Source organism: Diaphorina citri, unplaced genomic scaffold (genome assembly GCF_000475195.1).
Source record: "Diaphorina citri unplaced genomic scaffold, Diaci psyllid genome assembly version 1.1 scaffold505, whole genome shotgun sequence".
Classification (NCBI taxonomy): Eukaryota; Metazoa; Arthropoda; class Insecta; order Hemiptera; family Psyllidae; genus Diaphorina; species Diaphorina citri.
In genome coordinates this window covers 132,555-151,894 of record NW_007377940.1, presented here as the reverse complement: position 1 = coordinate 151,894, position 19,340 = coordinate 132,555, and the positions used below count along the sequence as shown (strand labels likewise).

General features: G+C 36.2%; 2 protein-coding genes across 2 annotated transcripts in view; one reads left to right on the top strand and one right to left on the bottom strand.

The window, feature by feature from the left end:
* Positions 1-5,299, bottom strand: part of LOC113465332 (peroxisomal carnitine O-octanoyltransferase-like) — a gene marked incomplete in the record, with an annotated part of 16,284 nt that extends 10,985 nt beyond the window's left edge. Inside the window, 7 exon segments of the mRNA XM_026823826.1 lie at positions 1,651-1,824; positions 1,993-2,013; positions 2,603-2,818; positions 3,458-3,660; positions 3,942-4,122; positions 4,492-4,620; positions 4,830-5,299. Coding sequence (XP_026679627.1) covers positions 1,651-1,824; positions 1,993-2,013; positions 2,603-2,818; positions 3,458-3,660; positions 3,942-4,122; positions 4,492-4,620; positions 4,830-5,144 — 1,239 coding nt within the window.
* A 192-nt stretch (positions 5,300-5,491) lies between these two features.
* On the top strand, positions 5,492-17,807 carry LOC103509514 (titin homolog). The gene is made up of 13 exons (XM_026823819.1): positions 5,492-5,764; positions 6,198-6,324; positions 6,663-6,782; positions 7,226-7,469; positions 8,622-8,731; positions 9,382-9,489; positions 10,132-12,618; positions 13,277-13,285; positions 13,604-13,720; positions 14,315-14,425; positions 14,703-15,017; positions 17,005-17,094; positions 17,380-17,807. Exons 2-13 carry the CDS (start codon positions 6,205-6,207, stop codon positions 17,470-17,472), a joined length of 3,924 nt encoding a protein of 1,307 aa, XP_026679620.1. The 5' UTR covers positions 5,492-5,764; positions 6,198-6,204; the 3' UTR covers positions 17,473-17,807.
* The last annotated feature ends 1,533 nt before the right edge of the window (positions 17,808-19,340 follow it).

Here is a 19,340-nt window from a genome sequence, read left to right as displayed (position 1 = left end):
AACCAAAATCAAATGAGACTTGATGTTTTAAGTTCAAAATATCCCAAGTTTAGTAACCACAAACCTTGGATCAAAAATATAACCTAAAAAAATATTTTGAATATCTCTGACAGTTTCGTTTAGCCACCAACTTATTACGCTCAGACAGACACAACAAGAAAGAAAATCAATGTTTCTAACACAGACCGTTTGGATTTTCCCAGATTGATGGCCCCCGAACAACCACAGAAAGCGGGACTATTCCCGCGGTTTGGATCCAAATTCCGATATTCAGGTCGAACTCATTACGAAACGAAACGAATGCCGATCGAGAGACCTGCACCTCACTTTGAACGGAGCTTGAGTGGACGTTACCTTTCTTCTAGGAGTATGGATGGTGAGTGTTATATTACATTTGTATTTTATTCTATTAGTATTATTAACTAATACATAGTTCATTGATCTGTAGAACTCGGTCAGAAAAAGAGTACCTTTGATTGCTCAATGAAGCCCAAAATTAAAATTTCCTTTGTTTTAAACACTTCCTTCATCATGAACACTCAGCGCTGGAAACCCAGAAGAGATTAGGTAGTTGTAGACAGCCGCGGGACAGCATAAAAGTACACAGAAAAACACGGAAGAACACGCGAAGCTTACGACGAGAAAGTTGCTTTGCATGTTGAACATGTTCACCGAATTTCATCTACATCGGACCACATTAACTCTGTTTTCCTATAATTCGTATGTTGTAGCTTTGGGCGTACCAAGACACAATTCAGAACAATATGACATGGATGAATCCTTTGGCAAGAGACATACCATCCCTTTCACTCCCAAGGAGTAAATGAAACATTAGAAAAATCGATGAAAAGACAAATAATAAAATATACTTACACCACCACAAGTAATTCGTGATTTGAATTTCAAGACATTTTTTTCTGAACACGAAAACTTAAATAAAATTAGTAGTGCCGACCCCACTTGAGTGGGACAAGGCAAAGAAGTAGTGTTAACAATTGATTCCTAAATACTTGGGTACATATTTGTACCTGAGGAAATTTTAATTAAACACAGAAAGATCATAACTTACGTCAGTAGAGCTGAGCATAGCTTTGGACCACTCAAATGCTTCCAATGTACACGATCGCACAGTTTCCGTGCGACCACGGTAAAATAGCCGGGTAGTAGCTGTTTCATAACAGGGGGCTGGTCTGAAATAAGAAAAAGGAAACCAACTTTTTTAGTTAACGGTCGGATCTGGAGGTTCATGGTTCGAGTCAAAGTAGAATTATAAAACTTGGCATGGTGTATTGCTTGAGGAACAACATTTGCGACAGTTGACCATGATTAACATAGTTGAAATTCCTACACATATCTACTAGTAACTCACGTTCGTCTGTTATAACCCAATGAACTTGACTTTCAAGAAGTATATTTTTTCCAAAGGCACATCACCCACAAAGTAGTATTGTAATATGTTAAGGTCTGTCCACACATAGTCGACGGCCGTCGATCGACGCGACGGCCCGGCCGGTCGACCAATTGTGGACACACCTTTAGGATCAGGCATCTCTTACTTGTTATGGATGGTGTAATACGCCAGCTGTAATGCCATTTGCACAAAGGAATCTGGATGAAGTTTAAGCTTAATGACTTTTTGTCCAAACTTACGCTTATTTTTTGCTCTGCCTTGGCGCGACTCAGCTCCTTCGTAATTTGATCATCCGTATCAAATTCCAGAGGCACTGGGGCTTCTAGACCATCACGAACCGTCTTGTCCTCACTGATTGTAGCTAGGTTCTCAGCTAATGATAGAAGCACGTAGAAGCAAGCTGTTACATTTACCATGCCCTCTGCCTTGGCGCGACTCAGCTCCTTGGTTATTTGATCATCCGTATCAAATTCCAGAGGCACTGGGGCTTCTAGACCACCACGAACCGTCTTGTCCTCACTGATTGTAGCTAGGTTCTCAGCTAATGATAGAAGCACGTAGAAGCAAGCTGTTACATTTACCATGCCATCGAATGGAGTGTGCTGAAAGAAGGTTAGGTATAAATTAGGACTTTTAAGGACTGATTTCGCAATCAGCTACTTTGAATACGAGATATTGCATGACAACAGTATAAGTTTGTCTGGCTAGGGGACGTTAAACAGAGTAGACTAGTGTCTAGCTGTGGGACTATAAACAGGGAGGAGAAAAGCTAACCCTAACCAGCCTAGCTAGCTTGCAGCTTTCAAAGGGTTCTCTCTGCTTTTAAACAATAAGCACAAGTCCTCCCGGTGATTGACTGCGTTTCAGGACGAGCCATTTAAAACAGGGCTAGAGATCATCACCCCGGTGTATGGCAGATGAAAAAGATATCCTTTCTTTATTTCACTGGCGCCATAACATACCTCACAGATTCCACCCGAAGCTAACTAATAACATCTAGATCTACAGTCTACCATGCTAATGTCAAAGTAATTTTCAAGTCATTCATTTAGTTTTTCACCTAGAAGTTATTTAACTGATGATTGACTGCATTTCAGGACGAGCCATTTAAACAGGGCTAGAGACCATCACCCCGGTGTATGGCAGATGAAAAAGATATCCTTTCTTTATTTCACTGGCGCCATAACATACCTCACAGATTCCACCCGAAGCTCCGTTTTTAAAGAACACGACAGCAACCGATTTGTCTGCGTATCTATTGGCGTAATCATTGGAAATCAACTGCTGACAAATTTCCGAGTCATTTGTAGGCGACGTGTTGTCTAATGAAACCGAGAACATGGCTGAATCTATGTCTTCGATTAGTTGCTTGTTCTTTGCAGACTTCTGGAGTATGTATGATCTATTCTGAAAGGAGAGGTTCAGCTTGAGATTAGATAAAGTGAATGGTTTAGATAGAACACCTAGAATAGCCTTTTAATCTGAGTTCCCTTATAAATGGATACCTACATTTGAAGACACTGTAATGATATCCAATTGACATCTAATTGACAATCTAGACTCTTGAGTGGGAGGTAACAACCACTAGCCAAGCAGGTATTTTATAAAGAACTTCTCTGCAAAATTTGGGCAACTTGTGAGGGAAACAATCTTGAGCCAATTGACAATCTAGACTCTTGAGGGGGAGGTAACAACCACTAGCCAAGCAGGTATTTTATAAAGAACTTCTCTGCAAAATTTGGGCAACTTGTGAGGGAAACAATCTTGAGCTTTGACCTAAACCTAAAGAGACTTTGGATTGACATTTTATTAAGCATTAACCTGTGAACCTTAGCAGTAGGTAGGTGAACTAATCAAAAATTTGATCAAACTCACTTCAGCCCATTTGGATCTGGGTTCACAGGATAAAGCTGCAATTCCACTGCCTTTACTTTTTGACGAAGCCTGTAGTTAAAGAGACTTTGGATTGACATTTTATTAAGCATTAACATGTGAACCTTAGCAGTAGGTAGGTGCTGAACTAATCAAAAAACTGATCAAACTCACTTCAGCCCATTTGGATCTGGGTTCACAGGATAAAGCTGCAATTCCACTGCCTTTACTTTTTGACGAAGCCTGTAGGATGGAGTTGAACTGATGTTTCCACTCTCCCACTGTCAGTGGAGTGGAGTCCTTGTGTAGGGCATTCATTTTATAAATGTGCCCATTGCATTGTACAATTACATGAGAGGGGCATGAACCTTCTGCCTCTGAAAATAACAATTATAAATATTTAAGTAAGGCTAAGGTTTACAATCTTATGTTCTGGGCATGCTTAGAAATTATGCTCAAACAGTCCCCAAGCTGTCTCAGTGGTAACAGGAGGTCACATATTCAGAGGGTAAATATTGCTCTCTATGTCTGCATTTTTTGTTTGGTTGTTTGTTTGTTTGTTTGGTTGTTTGTTTGTTTTTTTCCCCCCCTACTCAAATGGCTAAAAGGGGATAATAACTTAAGTAGGTAGGTTCTAAACCAAAGTTAATTTTCTAACCTGTTTTAAAATAATTGACAATGCTGTCAATCTCTTCCCCTGGGATTCTTGCTGTGTTGAAAAACTTCTTGAATGTGTGCATACAGAATGGTTTATCTCCAGTTCCTAATTGAGGCTTCAATTTTTCTTTTCTCAAGAGAAACCAAAACTTGATCAACTCATGACAGAAAAGTGAAGCATGCTGAAAAAGAAACCGTTATGATTATTAGCCAGTAGTGATAACATGTTTAATGAACCAGTTCTCAATTGATCACTGGAGTTAAGCAATGTAATATGTGGTTGAGATCTGGATGGGTGACCTTCTGGGTGATTACATCAAAAGAGATTATGATTATTAGCCAGTAGTGATAACATGTTTAATGAATCAGTTCTCAATTGATCACTGGAGTTAAGCAATGTAATATGTGGTTGAGATCTGGATGGGTGACCTTCTGGGTGATTACATCAAAAGAGGTTTTTGGGATCTTTCCATGGGTGATACTGCCCTCACAATGCTGGCCTCTTTCTCACAGAACCTTTTAGGACAAGGATATAGTACAAGAATACATACCTCAACACCTTTTCCTGGTCCATATTCCAAGCCCAATTCTTCTGTTGGATTTGGACCAAACATGTTATAGAATGGAATCAATGAATCTCTTGACATAAGATATGCATACTTCTCCCACCAACCCGATAACTGAAAGAGAATAAATTGTGTGAGTTACATTTCTAACAAAGGCCTACTAAACTGTTAGCATTAGCTTTCTGTTTTCAAGGCTCCATTTCATTGTCATTATATAAGTAGTACATTGCTTATCATACTGATGATGTGTTATTCTATGAGTATTGATTTCCATTGTTTAATAAGTACATAAAACAGAAACAATAGGTTAAAGTACATCTTACCCAATTTTTTTCCTCAGATGCTTTTTTGAGAAGACTTTTGTGCAGCTCCTGCCCAATTCCATTCTTGAATTCCTTAGCCAGATTCTGGACATTGGTTAGTTCTTCCTGGGTTGCAAATGGTTTCACAGATTGGATGTACTTCTCTAGTGTTACGTCTAATGGAGGCACTGGCAAACTAGGTAGTTTTTCATCATTCTCGAATGTTTTAGCCTTATCATCATCACTCAGCACCAGATATTTCCCAAGAAGTCCTTTGTAACCTCTTTTCTGGAACTCCCGGATAGAACTTTGAATCAAGAGTTTTCTAAGCTTCATACTTACTAAAGGAAATAGTGTTTTATGTTTTTGAGCTTAGTAGTTAACTTAGTTAATGGTTTTTTAAAAACACTACACTATTGAGCTTTAAAATCAAAAGTTCAAAAATAAATCCACTTATCCACTTGTTCACTCGTCTTATCAACTTATCATCCAAAATTCCAAATCCTCAAAACAAAAAAAATGAAAGCAGTGTTGCCGTACAGGTTAAAAAGCGTACCATCTTCCTGTTCCCTTGGTATCCGCTAAAACTCTACCACATTGTGTACGGAAAAATGTCGCCGCATTCCGATTGAAAACTCACCGTTGAGAGTTTGCAACTGCATAGGATCGCCCATTTGATGCCCTATTTTTTTACTGTTTGTGTAAAGTTCACTTGTAGTTGCATTTTGTTTGTAGTTTTTTCTGTTTTCTTAATTTCTTTTGGAACTTAAAGCTTCTGAACTTCTTTCCTAAAATATTTTTCATTATCTGTCATAAGTGTAGAAGCCACAGGATACCAGTATTCCTACCAAATCACCCATCCTAGTAAGGCGTTTTTTAAACCTACAATTTCTTCAAAACCACTTGCTTGCATATTGGAAGTTGGAAGTCTTCAGTGGTTAAATTGAAATCTACAGGTAGGTAAATTGCTGTATACTAGCCTTCAATAACTGGACCTTTCTGTTTAACTTTTTTGAAAGTCTTGATAATTATTATTGCTAGGTAAATGACCAATCTAATAATGATAACTTCAAAGTATGAGATCATCGATTTAAATAGAGCAATCAAAATATCAAGCCCCAGGTTAAGGTCTGTTTCTAGTCACCTTACTAGTTTCAGTCTTGCTTTCATACTTTTTCTTTAAATGGACTTTTAAATATAGAATCTTGCATTTAATTATATTTAATAACTACTTACTACAAAGCACTCAACTATTTATTTTTCACATCCTTAATTAATTTATCAGCTTTGGAATTTAACTTCTAAAGTTGGGATAGAAGAGGACTACTTCATTTTGGTAGATTTTAAATAGGTAATATTTATTTGTATAAACATACTTTCTGATTATAGATCCAAGATGACCATGACAGAAATTGACACCGAAAGTGCTCCTCCTAAAACAAAACCACTCAAAGGAAAAATAGAAGTGGCCCACATTACACTGTTGGATGGTTCACTTCTAGATGTCACTATAGAGGTGAGTAGATCATTCCTTTTGCTTGGTCCCAGAAATCTATGATTTAGGGGGAAAACTTATTATTTTAATAGGTAGTACTTAATGCTCACATTACACTGTTGGATGGTTCACTTCTAGATGTCACAATAGAGGTGAGTAGATCATTCCTTTTGCTTGGTCCCAGAAATCTATGATTTAGGGGGAAAACTTATTATTTTAATAGGTAGTACTTAATTTCAAAATATTAAATTAGGGTAGGTAAAATTATTGAGAATAAATGTTGTGTAAAAGACATCTCATTAAGCATTTGTTAACTTTCATAAAAATTTAATAATTAAATTGTAACTTTTATTTCACAGAGAAAAGCAAAAGGAGAGGATCTGTTTGATAGGGTATGTGATCATCTGAATTTACTAGAACGAGACTACTTTGGCCTAACCTACGACAACAAATATGACCCTCAGTGCTGGCTTGAAATGGTGAACTATAGGCTATAAGGCATCTACCTTGTTAAAAATCGATTGAAAAAATCGACAAAACTAGCAAGTAGAGGTATATTTCTATCGGACTATGAATACTATAAAAACAGAGGCCAAAATGGGTTGCTTAATTAAAAATACAAAAAGAGAGAGCTTGAGACTGGACTGAAAAAAAATCCCTCAGAACATTTATGTAGGTAAGTAAACCTATAGGCAAATATGTACGGTGGTGATATGCTGTATGTCTTGTACAACAATGTAGAATAATATAGGAAATAGTTATTTCTTCTTTTGAACAAGTAGATATGTGAAATATTTGGTCCCTTTGTAATTTCCAGGGGTCAGACACCAGCGGAGGCAGAAATAAACTACTTGGACAATGCTAAGACAGTAGAAAGAGACTCATCAAAGGTTTTACCTACGAGAAAACTGACATCTCCAAGGATTCAGACAGTGATCTCCAGAAATCCTCACCCTCTCCTACTAAACAAGTTGCTCTTGCTTTCAACTATGCACCAGGTGAAAGTCAAAAGTTGACCGAGTCTGCTGCTGAGAAATCTAAAGCTTTCTTAGAGAAAAGTGAGAAACCAAGTACCGAGATCAAAACACCTGGTATTGACTATGTTGAATCTGCTGGACTCAAAGAAAAGCACAAGAAAGAGTTTGCTCATGAGAACACGAGTTGCTGTTTGAAATCAAGATAGTTTGATTTTTCTCCGCCTTGGTGGCGTAGTGGTCAAGATGCTCGCCTGTACACAGGAAGGCGTGGGTTCGATCCCAGCCGAGGCATGAAACTTTATCATCATTTATTTGAGAATTTGACCCCATAATAATGGAGCTCTAAGGGTTAGGTGGTGGAGAACGTCTCCGGCGTTAACCTCGCCTAGTGGTTACCTTCCACTCAAGAGTCTATTATTATTATTATTATTATTATTATTATTATTCTTAAAGTATCTAGTTAAGATTAAAATGACATTAAATCCTACTGCCTCTCTTCCCCCCTCCCTCCTTGATAATTTCAACATAAGTAGAAAAAAATAGAAAGTAAAAGAAATGAACTAGAATGTGGAGGGGGAATAGAAAGAAATAAAGTAGAGAGAAGGTGGAGATAAAATGGAGGAAGGGGAAGAGAAAGAAGGAAAACGCGATCCCCTTTTCTCTTATAAACTTATTGCTAAACTGTAGGTCTGTTCGTAGCAACCTTATATGAAAAGTGATTTCATGATCAGACCTGACTATTTGATTGGGGTGTCCTAATCACTGTATCACTTAAACACTATCGCGATTTATTGTTTAGTTGTAAAACTCTATTGCCTAGGTATCAAACATATCAAACCTTATTTAGGCTGCAGGGGTAAAGGAATTTTCAATCTCATCCAGCAGTATAAATAAGCAGTATAACATATACTGTTTGAAATCAAGATAGTTTGATTTTTCTCCGCCTTGGTGGCGTAGTGGTCAAGATCCTCGCCTGTAAACAGGAAGGCGTGGGTTCGATCCCAGCCGAGGCATGAAACTTTAACATCATTTATTTGAGAATTTGACCCCATAATATCGGAGCTCTAAGGGTTAGGTGGTAGAGAACGCCTCCGGCGTTAACCTCGCCAAGTCGTTACCTTCCACTCAAGAGTCTATTATTATTATTATCTCTCACTACTCGCTATCCATCGTGTGTTATAGCTTGACGATTTCACATTCTACCCAGGTTTACAAAACTCTTTTTCTCTCTATTTGTTAAGTCCTAAGTAGTTTTTCGTGACAGCACAATATGTGCTTCAATTCCTAGTATGATATTACTAGTTGCGTGTGGATAATGATCTCTTTTTGCTTTCCCTTGAGCTCAGCTTTCTGCCCTTTCTACTCCCTTCTCTTCCCCATTTTCATACCCTTTCTGGCGTGGACAGAAGGACAAGAGTGATCCTTCTGTCAAGAAATCCAAAAAAGACCAGGTAAATATCTTTCTTTTTATTTCTCTCAAATATTATTTCATTTTAATATGTTATTTGAAATTTAGTCCATTCTTTGAATTTTAGACCAGAAAATATTTTCGATGTGATAATCCTAGTAGAAATGTACAGTCAGAAAAAAAGGTTTGATGTCCTGTTGCTTGTTTAGTAAACAATATGCAGAGCACACATTTTTTACCCAAATCTCACATCACTTTTTATTCCAGTGGTATAAATTTGTTTGTGGTTGTCCATTTTTGCACTAATTCCAATTCAATTGTGAAATGTACCATTGGGCGTGGTACGTAACTGGATGGGTGACCAATTGGGCATGTTGGTATTCCGTACTTTTGGGCCATTTCTGTGAGGCTGGGGTCTCTTGGCTTCGTCACAAAAGATCTAATCAGGTCGCAGTGACATGGGGTTTAAATAGGCGGGGGCCCTACATTTACCTATATCAATAAAGTCGTGCCTTTGTGAAGATAGTCTAGGTAGGTATCCGAGCGAAAAAGGAAAGACGGCATAAAGTTTGGTATGTCCTTAATTATGGATAGTTAAAAGTGTCACTTTTTTTAATCCTTTATAAAAAGAAGGCTCCCTTTTATTATGACATAAATTCTAATAGTTATCCCGATTGCCCATCCGTCATTTAGATTAGTAAAGGAAGTAAAGACTCTCACACTTCTCAGAGTTCGTTTAGTTCCAAAGAGGGCGAATATGAGCCGGAAGATCGCGCTAGTGTCTATGGGCTGAAAAACAAGGTATTGAGTGTAACCGTTGAGACTGCTTGTGAATGAAAACCGTTTTATTTCCTAACTTTTTTACGAAGTGTCTTTTTCTTACAATTTTTTACGAAGTATCTTTTTGTTGTTTACTTATTTGTTATGACTTATGACCTGTACCTATGTTTTCTTCGAAGAGTGAACTTTACAGTTTTGCGAATCCGATTATATTGATAATTCACATGTGGAATTAGGGACTATGTATTAATTTCCATTTGTGAATAAGAAACAAACTAATTGATTCACACGAAAATTTATAATTTGGAACGACACCTAATAAATCTTTTCCTTTGCTGCTTCAATTGCTAAAAATGATTTTGAAAAAAAAATAATTAAAGAAAATACACTGTCGTTCACTCTTCGGTTAAAGCAACTATTCCATATTTTGCATGCTATCTACTGATCTTTGTTAAAGTCTTTATGTTGGATAATTCGTTCTCTTTTTTCCTTTTTTTTATTACCCACCTGAACTTATACAATCTGTTCAAGTGGGCATTTATGAACCCTTTTTTGCTCGTAGTTTGTTATTATTATTATTTTTTTTTTTTTTTCTTGCCCTACTTTTATTTGTTTAGCATGTTACTAATTGTTTTGCTTGTTTTGTTTTGTTTTACTTATTAGAGTCCAAGTAGTATATTCGGTAGAATTGGATCTATGAAATCGAAATCTCCTAAAGACAAAAAGGATCGAAAAGATCGCGATAGAAGCGTTTCTCCAGATTCTTCAGAAGACAAAGAAAATGATTCCCGATCAAGTTTGTCTAAGAAGTTTGGAGCGAAAGATAGCAAAAAGAAAGGCGAAAAATCGCCTGATAGTAAAGACAAGAAATCTAAGAAAGATAAGAAAGCTGATAGAAGTGTTTCTCCTGTTAGCCAGGACAATGTATCGAGAGTTTCATTAAAGGAAAAAGGTAATGATTCACAATCAAGTTTAACCAGAAAAGGTGAAAAAGAAAAAGTTACTGATTCTACACCTGAAAAAGGTGGTCTATTCGGTAGAATTGGATCTATGAAATCACCTAAGGACAAAAAGAGCAAGAAAGATCAGGAAAGAAGTGTTTCTCCTGATTCTACAGAGGACAAAGAAAATGATTCCCGATCAAGTTTATCCAAAAAGTTTGGACTGAAAGATAGCAAAAAGAAAGCTGAAAAACTTGAATCTGAAAAATCACCTGAGAGTAAAGATAAGAAATCGAAGAAAGACAAATCTGGGGATAGTAAGAGAAGTTCAAAGATCAGTAAACGAGACTCGACTGCATCGCAAAGCAGTAGCACTGCAGGGGAGAAGGAGAAGAGTACAGATCTAGGTGAAACTACTCTGGCAGGAGGCCCCCCTACTGGCTCTCCACAACTACCTGTCTATACTAAGGAGTATGACTATGAAGTAGGAGGCAATGCTGCCAGTAGAAAGAGACTCATCAAAGGTTTTACCTACGAGAAAACTGACATCTCCAAGGATTCAGACAGTGATCTCCAGAAATCCTCACCCTCTCCTACTAAACAAGTTGCTCTTGCTTTCAACTATGCACCAGGTGAAAGTCAAAAGTTGACCGAGTCTGCTGCTGAGAAATCTAAAGCTTTCTTAGAGAAAAGTGAGAAACCAAGTACCGAGATCAAAACACCTGGTATTGACTATGTTGAATCTGCTGGACTCAAAGAAAAGCACAAGAAAGAGTTTGCTCATGAGAACACGAGTATTGTAAAACATCTGTTTGGAACTCCGGAATCCAAGTCCAAGAAATCTGAACATAAAGAATCACTCAAAGACAGACTTTTCAAAACCGACAAAAGTAGTTCTGACAAAAAGAAAGCAGAGAAAAACGATCCTAAAGACACCGAAGGAGAATCTCCTGAGAAGTCTGACCAAGAAGTTATTGAAAGAATAATTCGAGAAAATGTGGTAGTAAAACACAAGGGAGATAAATCACAAAGCAAGCGTGCAAGTGCTGAAAGTCTGGAAAAAGAAAAAATTGAAAAAGCTCTCAAAGAATTGGAAAAAGCAGAGAAAGGTATTTCAGACTTGAGTTTGAATGACAAAGAGAAATCTAAAGCAGAGAGTGAGAAGAGTAGCGATGGAACAAGTGGAAAATCTAAATCAGGAAGTCCAGAAAAGAAAAGTCTATTGGGAGTTTTCCAGAAGAGTTCGAAATATGATAAGAAAAAACCTGTAGAGGAAGAAATCATTGTGAAAAAAGTGGCTACTAAACCTAGATCACCTGAAAATGACGAAGAAGAGGAACAAGACGAAGCTAACGAAGTAAAAGAGAAATCTACTAAAGAAGATGCAAAGGAGAAAGCGAAGGAAGCAAAAGAGAAAGCTAAAGAAGCAAAGGAAAAAGCTAAAGAAGCAAAAGCCTTAGACAAGTCTAAAGAGTCGAAAGAAAAGGTTAAAGAATCCAAGGAAAAAGCTAAGGAAGCAAAAGAGAAAGCTAAAGAAGAGGCAAAAGAAAAATCCAAAGAGGCTAAAGAAAAAGCTAAAGAAGCTAAGGAAAAAGTAAAAGAATCTAAAGACAAAGGTAAGGATGGTAAGGAAAAGGACAAGAAAGAAAAAGACAAATCTCCCAGCAATAAAGAAAAAGCTAAAAAAGCTAAGGAAAAAGTAAAAGAATCTAAAGACAAAGGTAAGGATGGTAAGGAAAAGGACAAGAAAGAAAAAGACAAATCTCCCAGCAAAGACAAAACATCCAGCAAAAACAAACCAAGAGCAGAAGAAATAGCTGAAACTTTGATCCTGACAAACAAAAATGCTACAGAAGCTTTCATAGAGAACGAGAAACATAACTTGAGCAAGAATGAAGACAATGGCGATCCAAACAAAACCCCTCTGATAGTGAAAACCACTACAAAACAAACCATGGTGAAAGATAGAGAAGGATTGACCCGCAATATTGAGGAGAAGGTTGAAGACATGCGGTCTGGAGAAGTGACTGTGTCTACACAAGTCAACAAGGTAAGCAAATATTTCTATTTATTCTGGGGGGACTTTGGGACAAGGCATGAGAGCAGGAACAGAGGGATACTGTTCTACTGGGTTAGAAAACAAAGAAATATTCGTTGGAATTTGAGATCATTTAATTCTCCCCCAAGGAGGGACTTTTCTGATCCAAAAGTCCAAATCTACTTTTTAGTTATTCTTACTCCTTATGCATCCACGATTCCAAAAATCGCATTAGAAAAATTTATGCCTGTCTGTATGTATGTATGTCTGTCGTCAGACAGATCTACAAATATACAATGGTGTTTTTAAAACCTGGCTGGAATAATGGGAAAAAGTGCTCTTTAGGAGAAAGACCATTGAAATATTTCATGCTTGCATTCTTGACAAGGTCATTTCACACTTTTCCGTATTGCTGACAAGGCCGTTCAAGGAGGCCATATCAGAAGGATTCGATGGGGAAGAAAAGTGAAGCAAAAGCAAGTTTGGTATTTTTCCGTACAAAAAAGTTTATCGCTAAAACTCCCTAAATTTTGTGGATCGTGTAAACGGACCTTACGACACCAGCGCTAGAGAAAAACGAGCGGACAACAATGAAAGTAAAATTTGGCCGTTTTTAAATTTCAAAAATCAAAATGGCGTTGTCACTGATTTTCTGTTGACATTTTTCAATTCAAATCTGAAAAGAAAGAATGAAAGAAAGAAGTTGAACTTTTGGAAAAAAACTGTGATCTGTGAATCTTTTCTATCTTGATTTAACAAGTCCTTCAGTTTTAAAAACCCAACACGTTTTCCTCTTTTGACAGTCAGTTCCAAAGTGTTTTGACATCAGACAAGTCAGGTAACAGTAAAACTCCGATATTTCTTCAACGCTTTAATGACAGGATTCTCACACTGTAAGCTCTTCCACCCAACCAATGGTCGGCTTCAGGCCAAGTCTGTTGGCGTTATGGAAAAACAAGTGGTAGAAAAGAAGGAAAAAGAGAAAATGAGAGAAAAAGTTTAGAAGAACAAATATTTAATAGAATAAAATAAATTACATCGAAAAAGGGACAAATAGAATCACATTGAATGTTTCTTGAGCCTGATGTGATTTTAGATTGAAATCAAAATTTGATGTAATGAAATTATTGTAAATGTGAACTCTTGTTGTTGTCAGGTTGAAGAGAAGACCGTAGCTCATACCACAACTACCAGTGGATTACGTCAAGAACAAAGAACCGTCACTCAAGAAGTTAGAGCCACCTCTACCATCCTGGCCGATAATAATATTGAGGTAACTATTGAATTGAATATTAGTTTTAAAATAGAACAGAACACTAGTCGATTATGTACTCCAATGTTAAATAAACTCATAATACGTGATTTTATAAATCGGGGTTTGCGAAAAAAGAAAAGTTTAGCTTGAAAAGAGAACCATCAATTGCATTGTAGATTAGAAAAAAAATATTTATTTGGCCATTTAAAATAGACTAATTTAACATTAGAGTAAGGGATAGTGGCAATTCCATAATCTAATCCCTGTTATTTTTGATTTATTCCCAGACTCTTAGCAAGCATTCGTCCCATTCTTCATTGAGTTCCAATGACTCTGGAACTCCAATAGATATTGAGGGACCTCTCAGTAATAGAACAGAACACTAGGAGATTATGTACTCCAATGTTAAATAAACTCATAATACGTGATTTTATAAATCGGGGTTTGCAAAAAAAGAAAAGTTTAGCTTAAAAAAGAAAACCATCAATTGCATTGCAGATTAGAAAAAAAAAAATACTTATTTGGCCATTTAAAATAGACTAAGTTAACATTAGAGTTAGGGATAGTGGCAATTCCATAATCTAATCCCTGTTATTTTCGATTTATTTTCAGACTCTTAGCAAGCATTCGTCCCATTCTTCATTGAGTTCCAATGACTCTGGAACTCCAATAGATATTGAGGGACCTCTACCCCTAGCTAACGAGGAAAGCTTCTCAAGTCAAGTAAGTCAATCATATAGTATTAAATTTTAGATTAGCTTTTCTGTTAATATTCATTATAAATACTTTGGAGTAGGTTTTTATTATTTTGAGGATATCTGATTTAAATCAAACTAATGATGCCGACATATATTCAATCATCCACGGAGATATTTGCCCTTTCTCATTAGCTATGTTTGGCTTTTGATTGCTACCTCGTAAATTGTTGCCTTTTTAGTATCATATTTTTTCTGTCGATTTGTTTTTTCATCATATTAATTATTTACTATATCTATCTCAGGTTGTTTCCACTTCTCCCACGTCCGGTACATCTGGCCGTTCTGCCACGTTCATCGGAGGAACCACCTCTTCAATCCCATCGTCCACATTTGTGCACACGGAATCCATGCTGTACAATCCTGAAGATGTCCACAAAACCAATACAATCACTTCTACGACCAGTGTCCCTCTGGTGACCACTCACAACCGGTTTATTCAGGGTTCCACGGAGCCTGGGGTAGAAGGAACTGAAGAGACAAACGTGACTACGACAGTCGGAGAGTTTATATCATCACAGACCATCAGTAGTAAGACGAGGACTGTGGAAACTGTCACGGTAAGTTATATGAATTTATCTTAATTTTATTATTTATTAGAGTCCAAGTAGTATATTCGGTAGAATTGGATCTATGAAAAAATCTCCTAAAGACAAAAAGGATAGAAAAGATCGCGATAGAAGCGTTTCTCCTGATTCAACAGAAGACAAAGAAAATGATTCCCGAACAAGTTTGTCTAAGAAGTTTGGAGCGAAAGACGATAAAAAGAAATCCAAAAAGCTAGAATCCGAAAAATCGCCTGATAGTAAAGACAAGAAATCTAAGAAAGATAAGAAAGCTGATAGAAGTGTTTCTCCTGTTAGCCAGGACAATGTATCGAGAGTTTCATTAAAGGAAAAAGGTAATGATTCACAATCAAGTTTAACCAGAAAAGGTGAAAAAGAAAAAGTTACTGATTCTACACCTGAGAAAGGTGGTCTATTCGGTAGAATTGGATCTATGAAATCACCTAAGGACAAAAAGAGCAAGAAAGATCAGGAAAGAAGCGTTTCTCCTGATTCTACAGAGGACAAAGAAAATGATTCCCGATCAAGTTTATCCAAAAAGTTTGGACTGAAAGATAGCAAAAAGAAAGCTGAAAAACTTGAATCTGAAAAATCACCTGAGAGTAAAGATAAGAAATCGAAGAAAGACAAATCTGGGGATAGTAAGAGAAGTTCAAAGAATCCAAAAAGTTTGGATTGAAAGATAGCAAAAAGAAAGCTGAAAAACTAGAATCTGAAAAATCACCTGAGAGTAAAGATAAGAAATCGAAGAAAGACAAATCTGGGGATAGTAAGGACAGTAAATAATGAAGGCCAAAAGGTCACAGATTCCGCAAGTGAAAAAAGTAGTTTGTTCGGTAAAATTGGTTCTTTGAAATCACCCAAAGACAAAAAGAGTAAGAAAGATCAAGAAAGAAGTGTTTCTCCTGTCAGCCAAGACAAGGAAACGAAAGTTTCATCCAAAGACAAAAGTGATGAATCCCGATTAAGTTTGACCAGAAAGTTTGGATCGAAAGACGACAAAAAGAAAGCTGAAAAACTAGAATCTGAAAAATCACCTGAGAGTAAAGATAAGAAATCGAAGAAAGACAAATCTGGGGATAGTAAGTAAAAAGAGTAAGAAAGATCAAGAAAGAAGTGTTTCTCCTGTCAGCCAAGACAAGGAAACGAAAGTTTCATCCAAAGACAAAAGTGATGCTAGCTTTTTGAGGGGAGAATAGGTCTAGGCTCATAATAAATGTTTTGAAATATTACCACTGCTGGTTGTATAACGGAGAAAGGTATGCAGGAGGAAAGGACTTCACATGATGGCCCCTACTGTATTTTGACATCAGACATTCATTTAGCCATCAAGGAACAAGAAGTTACCAAGGAAAAGACCAACCCCCATCCTGACTGTCCTGGTTTTGCTCTGACATTTCCTTTTAAAGATGGATGTAAGTATATTATTCTAGCTTTTTGAGGGGAGAATAGGTCTAGGCTCATAGTAAATGTTTTGAAATATTACCACTGCTGGTTGTATAACGGAGAAAGGTATGCAGGAGGAAAGGACTTCACATGATGGCCCCTACTGTATATAATATAAGGTTAAATAGAACCTAAACAGAGAAGATATTAGTACTGAAATTTAACCTTTACCTACATACGAAACAGTATGTCTGTAGGAATCAAATCACCTGAAATGCCTTAATTTTCACAGTTGATTTTTCGTTATGAAGACTGATATCTATTGAGATTCGTGAACCTTTACCTACATACGAAACGGTATGTCTGTAGGAATCAAATCACCTGAAATGCCTTAATTTTCACAGTTGATTTTTCGTTATGAAGACTGATATCTATTGAGATTCGTAGTTATTCCTCTCCCCTAGATCCTAGATACTCAAAGTCTGGTAAATAACTAGAAATAAATTCGAATGTTTAGCCGTATATTCGACGTATTCCTATTAATATAATGGAATACTCGGTAACTAAGGTTATATTTGTGGGTTTCTACTTTCAGTACAAAACGGAGAAGGACGGCGTGGTGGAAACTCGAGTGGAACAAAAGATCACAATTCAGAGCGATAGTGATTCTGTAGATCATGACAAGGTCAGAGTTGATTTTTCATTAGGAAGACTAATATCTATTAAGACTAATAGTTGTTCCTCTCCCTAGATCCTATATAGTCAAAGTCTTGTAAATAACTAGAAATAAATTCGACTGAGTATATATATTCGATGTATTCAAATTAATAATGTAGGATACTCGGTAAATAAGGTTATATTTGTGGGTTTCTACTTTCAGTATAAAACGGAGAAGGACGGCGTGGTAGAAACTCGAGTGGAACAAAAGATCACAATTCAGAGCGATAGTGATTCTGTAGATCATGACAAGGCATTGTCTGATGCTATCATGGAAGCTACCGCTATGAATCCTGACCTCAAGGTTGAGAAAATCGAGATACAACAGCAGAACCAGCAATCGTAGATACCCTGGCTGTTTAGCTTTAATTATATACGAATGGATAATTTCGTAGTTTACGAACAAATAAATTTGTAGTGTACAAATGAATCGATTCGTAGTTTACGAATGGATGAATTTGTAGTATACGAATTAATAAATTCGTAGTAGCTATAAGAATCAATCAATTGAAAATATACGAATCAATAATATTCGTAATCTACGAATGAATCAATTCATAGTTTACGAATGAATAAATTCGTAGTATACGCATCAATAATATTCGTAACGTACGAATAAAACAATTCGTATAAGAATCTCAACAGATCCGCTTTGTCCTGGATATGAACCAGCAACCCGTGAATTTTAATATTCGTAATCTACGAATGAATCAATTCGTAGTATACGCATCAACAATATTCGTAACGTACGAATAAAACAATTCGTATAAGAATCTCAACAGATCCGCTTTGTCCTGGATATGAACCAGCAACCCGTGAATTACGAGTCCATGGGCTTCACCACCGTAGTTTCATTAATCTAACCCCTGTTTCACAAAACTACCTTGATATAATTCAAATTTATATAAATAATTATTGCTCAGCAATATGTTTTAAGTGAAAGCATAGTATGCAAGTGTAAACAAAGTATTAAAGCGAAAAGTATTAAAAGTACTCTAGTACTTAAAGGGATTTATTCCAAAAGAACATTTTATTGTTAATGTGACATAAAATAAACTTCAATATTATTATTATATATTTACTAGTAAAAAAAAAATCTTCGCTTTCCTATTGTGAATTGGGAATCTTTTCTGTGTGAATGGAGTGAGTATCTAAATTTTCCCAGTTATTCATTTCTTTCAATGAATAGTTCTCTTTATTATGTTGATTTAGAGCTGAAAAGTCGTATTTCATTATATTTACTAGTAAAAAAAAAATCTTCGCTTTCCTATTGTGAATTGGGGATCTTTTCTGTGTGAATGGAATGAGTATCTAAATTTTCCCAGTTATTCATTTCTTTCAATGAATAGTTCTCTTTATTATGTTGATTTAGAGCTGAAAAGTCGTATTTCATTTACAGTACTGTGTACTGTTCTATTGTTTGACCACATTGACCACCATATTATATTTGACGTCAGCTTTTATTTTTTCCTAGAAAGGGACACACATCAGTAAATCCGACCTGTGTTGTTATGAATTATTAGAGGAATTATTCCCCTCACTTATTGACCTTTTTGGAAAGTTCTCCCGCTTTTCCTCTCGACAACTTAAATTCGATCTTTTCTAAACGAATACTGGGTTTGAGGTCTTTTCCCACGTTTTATAGCGAAGTATCCACGTTTCATGCTTATTCGCCTATGAACATTTATTGGTGCTTTGCAATGATTAGATCGATGCTTTTCCTCTCGTCTGTAATCTCATTTTTTCTCCAGTTTATTTTCCTTTATTTATTTTACGAATAATTATTTCGTGCAAAAGTAAAGCTATGTCTTTTTACATGACTTTAATAAACGCTTCATTCCAATAATTTATCTCTTTTTCGAGAAATATGAAATTCAAATGCTTTTTAAATATAGGTAAAATTAGGTACCTACCTATATAAAATTATATTGATATTTTTTGTTTAGCGATGATGTATTTATTATACCTATGGATGAATTCAAGAACGAAGCCTAATGATGTGATGTAATAATTTTCAAATGTTGCCTTTAAAAAATGTGTTTTAAAACCACCTTGTGGGAATGTTCTTTGAATGTGGATTCTCTCTGTTTTGAATCAAAAATAGTATGAATCGTATTTTTTTTTTTTTTTTTTTTTTTTTTTTTTTTAAAAAAAAAAAGGCCACACCCCCAATTTGGGACGTTAAATTTGTTGACACTTTTTTTTTTGTAAAAT